The sequence below is a fragment of the Natrix helvetica genome (assembly GCF_964273705.1).
Source record: "Natrix helvetica genome assembly, chromosome: 3".
In the NCBI taxonomy this organism is placed as follows: domain Eukaryota; kingdom Metazoa; phylum Chordata; class Lepidosauria; order Squamata; family Natricidae; genus Natrix; species Natrix helvetica.
Genome location: NC_138549.1, coordinates 138,382,952 through 138,391,535, shown reverse-complemented (window position 1 = coordinate 138,391,535; position 8,584 = coordinate 138,382,952). Strand labels below are relative to the sequence as shown.

Here is an 8,584-nt window from a genome sequence, read left to right as displayed (position 1 = left end):
AGTAATCTGACCTATTTAAAGGGAAAGTGCTATTTTACTCTTCCACTGATTAGTATTTTAAGAGGTATGTTTAATTTTAGATGCAACAGCTTTGCTTTTCCTGGTTCCAGGGTGCAGAAAATAGCAAGGAATAGTGAACTGATATTTTTGTTGTTTATCATACAGGTCCTTCTTTCCATGGTCCTTTTTTTATAACACATTCCTTTTAGCATCCTTTTGCAAAACTGTTTTCTCTCCTCATGCAGAGATACTATGTTATTTCTATAAACCCCATTCTGAGTCAGTTTAGGACTACAGTGGTAAAAATAGGGTTATTAGAGTAATATTGATTTCTTCCTTCCATCCTATCTCCGTCTTCACTAAAGTTTCTGTGTCTTCAAGAACTTCTCACTTCCCTACTTAGTACATAAAGTATTGGGATATCAATACCTACTCCCCCCAATATTATTTCAAATTTCTCTGTGTTGGTCGGATATGTTTCTCATACTTGAATCTATGTTTTAAAGGAAAATATATTTTTAAAGTTTGGAGTATTGTTCCTGTATGCTTCGATTTCAGGATTACAGCTCTTATTTTTGGACAAACACATTTTACTAAAAGACAAGATTTTTCATGAGTTGCATTTCTGATAAAGTAAGTTGCAATTTACAGAAATTGCATATACCTTTTAATAAAATGTGTTAGAAAGATGGATTAGCAGATAGATTTTTTGCTACCACAGATTTAAAATGCCTCTTCTCCTTTTGGACTGGTGAGTCAAAGCAGTACTTTAATAGCTTCACTACTAGAATAATTACAGCATGCCGCTACTGAGAAATACATGTTTATTAAAGCATCATTCAGTAGGAGCTTAACCAGCGATACTTAAAATCTAAGGCAATATTAGCAGTAACAGAATTACACAATGTACGCAATGCTACTTCTAAAAGTGTAATATTAGGACTACACACGCTTCATAAATGATTCAGAAGACACAGTAGGCCACACACAGACATGGACTATAACTGGGCTGTTCTAATGATTAACAGGGAAGTGCTAAGTATTTCTCATGAATGGTGGTCCTAAGTATTTCTCATGAATCATTTTTGAAATGTGCATAATCCTTAAAAAATGGTTTAGATAGATTTCCGTAAGAATCTATGCCATTTACTTTCAAGTAAATGTATATAAAATTGCAGTCTTCAGTTGTGCTAAAAATATCTGGATAGATTCAATAATGGTTTGATCCTTATTCCAAATACAACACTGGGATAATAAATGTGAGTTATGTTTCCTACATTTCTGTTCCAGTTTCCATTCCTCAGTTAAGATCATTCATGTAACAAGTTGCTTTAAAACAATTTGCATATCACATTTCTAATCTCCATAAACTTGGAGACAACAATTTATTTCATTTGCTATCTAATAACCTATCAGGAGATTCACAGCGTTGTTTTAGTTCAGCATTATGAAACACCTGCACAATTAAAGGCATGATTAAATAGTCTCTGAGTTCATGCTCATAATTGCATCTGGGTGTATGTGGCTTAGGGGGGACTACATATGACTACTATTCCCCTACTGAAAGAATAATTGGAGACTATAATTTGAAGCTGATAATGAACAGCTGGGAAAGATGCAATTCCTCTGCAAAGGAGAAAGAGAAGCCAGGTGTTTTGCTTCGCAAAGAGATGGTTCTGAACCTATGTCCTTGTCTTCTACCATTTATTTACTCTTGGCATCTGCAAACCATTAACAGAACATCTGAGGAGTTGCACCAGAAAGCAAAGCTATGCGGTGTGATCTGGATTAGGAGAACACTGGGGCCAATGTCCATGTGGGTACAACTTAATTTCTATGATAAATCAGCAGGAGTCAATTTTCACAGGTCTAGATTTTCACATTACTTGCCTTTGAATAGGGGAATTTCCATTCTGCTCCTAAAATAACTGTTCTCATCCTACTGTGACTGTGTCAAACAATCAGGTGACAATCATTTTTATTCATGAGTCCCTCCTCCACAAATCCTTTCTCCATAATTCAACCAGCCTCTTCTAAAAGTGTGCTAAGCACCACACCAGCATCACTTTTCTTACTGCAAATCTTCCCCTCCCAAAACAGCTGCCAACTTTGGTTAAGCACGTCTGCATGCGAGACCTAATTTGGACCACAGAGGTGCAAGGGAGGGACCTCTAGGATCAGGACTACCTGGGATGCCCCGACCCACAGACACAGGCAAGTACATCCGTGTTAAACTCTGGCCGCGTACGAACGGTGCCTTTCACCCGTGCCCGCCTGCTGCTTTTTGGGGGAAATGAAAGCATCCCTCTAGCCGGCGACTTCAGTCACTCTCCTCGCTGCTTGCCCGAGCCGCGTACGCCCGTCGGCGCGCAAATGGGTCTTCCAGCCTCCGCGGCAGACAGGCTTCAACACCGGGCCGGACCCCTCAAGGCTTCCAGCGGAGCAGTCCCGCGTTTGGGCGTGAGCGCCGTCTGGCAGGCAAAACTGGGGCGAGGCTCTGGCTGAGCAGGAAAGGAATGCGAGTGGGAAGCAGAAAGAGCCAGGCGCAAGTAAGCGGGCATGTAGCGACATATCCCGCCAGCAGCGAGGCGCGGGAAGCCGGGCCGGGGCTCACGCGGCAGAGGGCGGCCCTTCGCGTTCTCCCGGGGAAAGCCGGAGGAAGGGGAAAACGCAAACTTCGGCCGGCGGACCACGCGGCCGTTTCCACGGGCAGCGCTCCTCCCGGCCGGAGCGTCCCTGGCTGCCCCCATGGCGGCGGCGGAGAAGGTGCTGCGGGAGGGGGTGCTGGAGAAGCGCAGCGGAGGGCTGTTGCAGCTCTGGAAGAAAAAACGCTGCCTGCTGAGCGAGAAGGGGCTGCGGCTCTTCGAGGCCGGCAGGCGGGGATCCACGCGCTGCAAAGAGCTGCCCTTCACGCACGTCAAGGCCGTCGAGTGCGTGGAGTGGAAGCAGCGGCACATCTGCTTCACGGTGGTGACGGACGATGGCGCCGAGATCGACTTTCGCTGCCCCCAGGAGGACCCCAGCTGGAACGCCGACATCACTCTGGCGCTGGTGCGCTTCCAGAACCAGCAAGCGGTGCAGATCGTGCGCGCCAGGCACAGCTGCAGGGCGGGTGAGAGACCTAGAGGGGCGAGGGCAGAGGATGGGCCGGGGGAGGCTTAAGAAGTTAGCGCCCGTCGGGGGGGGGGATCTGCCTGAATTAACCAACCTGGAGGTATGAACTCTAGGGAAAATGCGGCCTTTGCGTGGAAGCGGGTCGCAATTCATTGCCCGGTACCTCCAGCTGAACATCTATCTCCAGTCAGTGGCAAAATTAAGAAAGATTTCTGCCTGCCAGAAGGGCCCGGCGGCCACCGCCGTCGCCGCCAGGTTAACGTAAGCAGAGCTAGGATTCTCTTCATAGGCCATGCTGGCTGGGGAATTCTGGGTGTTGAAATCCACACATCTGGTATCCGGTCTGGAATAGCTCATGTATATAAATCATGCATATAAATCCAATAAAACAAAACAAAACAAACAAACATGTTGTGGCTCTGTACAAGACTCTTAGGAGCAGTCAGCCATCATGATTTGCTTTCTCATGGTTTATTGAATAAACCATCAAGTTGGCTGAATTAATGGATGATACCAAGCTATATATACCATAGAGAAAAACAATCGGTGATTGAATTCTAACAGCATGTTAAATCAAATCACACATAATGTATGAACTTTATCTTTCTGGCATCTAAATTCCATGCAAAGAATGGGATTATTAATCTCTAGCGGATGGAATAGGATTTCTACCTAAGATAAATCAGGTGAGGTAGGCAAAGTAAGTTGTATTGAATGATAGCCAATACTGATAGTTGCAGTGTGTGGATATACGTATAGGGCAATCCTATATTCTATGGTGGAGTTAATTGTACGAATGTCTAATTTTTATCAGAGATTCACAACATCATGAGGCCACTGAAAATTTTGCAATGTCCCCCATGTCTGAAAGTTACATCAGTTTATAACTGTTAAGGAGCTGGGCAGATTTATTGTAATCATGAAGATCATAATAATTGTGTAGGTTTACTGTATAATTACATTTGTGTTCAGTGGGTGTTTTTTTAATCTTTTAATACCATTAAGTTTTTGGACAATGTTAAGCCACTCAAAAGCCAGCTCATCCTCCAAAAAGAATTGTGCATCCTTGAGGTTGACATTTACTGCTTTGGACATTGGGCAACTAAATTACAGAAGTAGAATCTGGGGTTGAAAGAAAAGAAAGTGGAAAGAAAGCTTCTCCTGTAGAGAGCAGAGCAGAGCAGAGAAGAAAATCTAACACCCAAAGAAAAAGCCTTGCAGATGAATTTGTTTAGAGGTAGATCACTAATGCATCTGGCCCAATGCTGTTGACAGCAGCCTTTCACTTTCTCCGGGCCTCCCCGTAGATGACAGGAGTTGAATTTAGAGTGGTTTGCATGCAAGGAAAGGCCTGAGTAACTAAACTGTGCCCTCCTCTATTCTCAGCCCAACTAAAAACAAATGAAGAAACATGGCTGAAAGACTTCTTTTTCTAAGCTGAGAGGTCAGAGGTTCAGGATAAAGTAAAATGGAAAACAGTAGGAGAGAAAGACTAGAAAGGAAGTAAATAAAACACACAGCATAGTTTGTATCCGCTCCTTCTCAAATAATGTTTAGTCAGGCTACACACTTCTCATAGAGAATTTTCCATTAATGACTCAACTGTACCCATCTTGTACTTGTAGCAATATTTAAGTTCATTTCTGTTTAAATATTCCAGAACAAAGGTTGAGTTAGCAACTGCATCTCCCTGTGCTTGGATTATTTTACCTTTACTCTAGAACAGCAAATATTATCCAGTACAGGATGACTACTTTGTTTCCTCACAGACTGCCTCTAAGTAAAGGTAAAGGTTCTCTCGCACATATGTGCTAGTCGTTCCCGACTCTAGGGGGCAGTGCTCATCTCCGTTTCTAAGCCGAAGATCCAGCGCTGTCCGAAGATGTCTCCGTGGTCATGTGGTTGGCATGACTAAATGCCGAAGGTGCACGGAACACTGTTACCTTCCCACCAAAGTATTCCCTATTTTTCTACTTGCATTTTTACATGCTTTCAAACTGCTAGGTTGGCAGAAGACTGTTTCTACTCAGATATAATTTGATAGTCTGACTGATCAGGAGAACTAAACTGGGTATGTTCCACTTCTGCCATTTTGCTCTTTGATTACATTTAATAGATGTGATTTCTTCTAAAGGGGAGAAGGGAAAATAGTTCAGAACAATCTTATCCCCTCAACCTCTTTCTGATCAAAACAGGTAGCACTCTGCAAGGTCTTTCTTTCTTTTTATATTGAACCTCACCAGAATCAGGAGGGGAGACTTTAAGGGGGCATATTAGTCATTTGTATGCCTTTGCCTAGGCGTCTGCCATATGGAACAATATTTTTTATTGGAGTTATGCAGAACCAATTCAGCAAACATGATTTTTTAAAAAAATACAGGGTACTTTACTTTTTAATTCTAGATACATTGTGGTGTGGTGGAATTGCAGTTGGGGAAATACAGTACACTGTTAGGGAAAGGTATTGTTTTAAAGTCATTATTTGTATGTGAAGAATGTTGTTTATTTTATGTTCATTTCTATAGCATTTTTCTGTCTATGAAGTGATTTATAGTACTTTCTCACAAATCATTTTAGGCCAACATGATTTCTTTCTTGCAGTACAGTTAGGGAGTATGCATGGTCTCTTGTATGGCTTAACTCCAGTCTAACTGTTGATTCTCCATCCTCCCCCTTTCCAGCATTTCAACAAGGGTCAACTCCAACCAGCCAGATTCTGGTGAATGGGTCTAAGAAATCCGACTCTCAGCTCAACGTGGAGAGGGTGGAGGAATTTATAGCGGTGACTTCACCTGCTAGTGGACCAAAGGCAATTTCTAGCTGCAACTGAACGAAAACCTCTACTTTCTTTGGTGGAGGCATCTCTGCTGCAAAGTGACATAATGCCTGCCAAATATGTATCACAACAATGGTTAGAAACAGCTTTTGTTTTTCTCCTCTGTTTTTGCTATGATACTTAAGAACTTGGTCTCTCGATAAGGCATTGAGTAAGTTTCCTATTAGACTGACAGTTTGCTTTCTACTATCAATAGTCTTACAGTGATAGACACCTACTGTGATTTGGGAGACAGATGCAGCAGCTATGATAAAAAGGAATCATTCCATCACTCAGTGTGCCACCAGCCTGATGCTGAGTGAACAGTGCTGGAATAAGATGAACTCTGTGAGTGATGAACATACTTGCTATTGAATCTGAGCAAGTCAGACATGCTATGGCACTAATTTCTTGGTTAAAAAAGCAGAGAACATCTGTCTTCAGTTAATCAGGTGGCTCATCTGGAAGGCACAATTGTGAGCCTGCCCCTCTGACCTGAGAAGTCACAGGTTATGAGGTTATGCTGCTGCTGGAGTAGATGCAAATAATTATTTTTTTAAAAAATATAAGCACCTTAAGAAGCAACTCAGTGGGATTTGGGAATCCTAAAACTTCTATAAATGAGTTGGTTATGTGTCTCGCTGCTTTCTACCACATGGTTAACGCTCACTGAGCCAGCGTCCTGACAATCCATAACTTCAGCTCAGTGAATCATATCAACATCTAGGATTATGTAACATTGCTAGATCCCTTATCTTAGAATTCTTAGATTCTAGGGTGCCGGCCTCAAGATAAGAATTCATATGCAAGATTGAAGGCTTCTTTATTTCAGTCTTTCGAAGACTGAGCTATGCCACTATCTTTTTCTTCCACTGTCCCATGACTTATTTGCTTACTTTGGGTCATGGGGAGAAAGCAGAAAATAGAATGGCAAACGCTTGCATTGCCTTTGGAAACATAATTATGAATCCAACATGGAACTGGGAATGTCCTTATCCCTTCTGGTAAGAAGATGGATAGTGGGTGCACACTCAAGTACCCAAGAGGCCATTTTACCCTTACTCAGGAATTATGCCTAACAAATAAAGCAGTGTGAAATAGGAGTATGCACAGTCCCCAATATTACTATTCCTGCTTTCTCATTCCCATTTTATCATCCTTGTGGAAATTCCCTGTTCTCGCGAGGAGCCTGATGATTTCCTAATGTTCAAATGACTGGTTGCTCCTTTTCACTTTTTCTAATCAACACCCAAAACCACAAGGGGTGGGGGAGATCTGGAATAGGTCTACTGTATGTATGATCCTTACCTTGCTTGTTTTGATCTCTTCAGACCAAATGCTTAAAAAGGGCTTTTGCACCATAGTGGAAGGGGCCTGACATGGGGAAACTACTAGTATAATTATTAATAACATTTCAAGAAAAATCAATGCGCACAGTTGCCTTGCTTTTGAAACATGCTTTTAAAATCATTCTTTCCTAGCTAATGTATGCTCATTTCTTTGTAATTATGCAGATTTATACCAATTAGGAGCATTGGTATAAAAATGACTATGATCTTAACTACATGAAAGCCAAAGCAAAATTTGGGAAAGTCTGTCATAGAAAATTGGTCATTAACATGAATAGTTTGTTTGGTCAAGTTTTGTCATTAACCTGAATGTGAAAGACATTCCCTACATTTAATTTGATATGTATTGATCATGACATGCAACTTCACAGCCTAAAAACCTGGATCTGTACATTGTCTGGATCTTGCATAATGTCTGTAGCATCATGATGAAAATACTGTTCTGTTGTGTCAATCACTCAATTGCCTCTGCTTCTCTTTGGTCCATGTTGGTGGCATTCCATGTGGTCAATCTCCACTGCTACTTCCGTCTCTGGGCATTACAGCCCAAGTTTAAATAATGTTTATCGGCTGTAATGAGCAATTATAAATCTGCTTCTAACAAACACTACACCCCAAAATTTGATAAAATTATTAAAGATACCTTCGCTTTAAGTACAATGACAATAAAGATTATACTTATACTTAATATGAAAGTGAGTACCCTGCTGATTGCATTAGGAGTTTTAGATTCTGTGATTGAATAAATGCAGTAGATACAATGAGCTCATTTTCCTGTTCAAAAGGTAATTCACCAGAATGTTGAAATAAATGAGGTCATTACAATGTTTTTGAATATCTTGTATCTTAAAAGTAGTTAGATTTTATGGTGCTATAAAGATTCAAGGATGTTTTTCTTTTATCCTGTCATTATAAATAATTTGAATAAATTTATTAAAAAAACAATTAACATGGCTCCGGTTTTAATGTTATAAACGTTGTGAAGGCTGATTTTAAAAGTACTTGTAGGAAAGCCTCTCCAAACTGCAATGGGATTTCTCTTATATGTCACTTTGTATTGCAAAAAGTGTTGCAGTGAAAGTTTCTAATGCACATGCTTACTTTACATAAAATACAGGTAGACATCTCTGGTATTGTTTCCCATCCAAATGGATTATGCATTATTTTGCATAGAGATAACCCTCATCTGGGACTGTGAGGATGATTAGCGCAGTAGATACACTGCTTTCCAGAAAAACTCATTTCTGTTGTTCTCTAGAGGAACTCTTAATGTTCTGTTGTTCTCATCTCATCTCTATGTTTCATA

The 8,584-nt window shown here is 41.2% G+C and overlaps 1 protein-coding gene across 1 annotated transcript; it reads left to right on the top strand.

Annotated features, from left to right (window-relative positions):
• The first annotated feature begins 839 nt into the window (after positions 1-839).
• Positions 840-8,223, top strand: PHLDA3 (pleckstrin homology like domain family A member 3). The gene is made up of 2 exons (XM_081946170.1): positions 840-3,112; positions 5,796-8,223. The coding sequence occupies exons 1-2, from the start codon at positions 2,749-2,751 to the stop codon at positions 5,942-5,944; spliced, it is 513 nt and encodes a 170-aa protein (XP_081802296.1). The 5' UTR covers positions 840-2,748; the 3' UTR covers positions 5,945-8,223.
• The last annotated feature ends 361 nt before the right edge of the window (positions 8,224-8,584 follow it).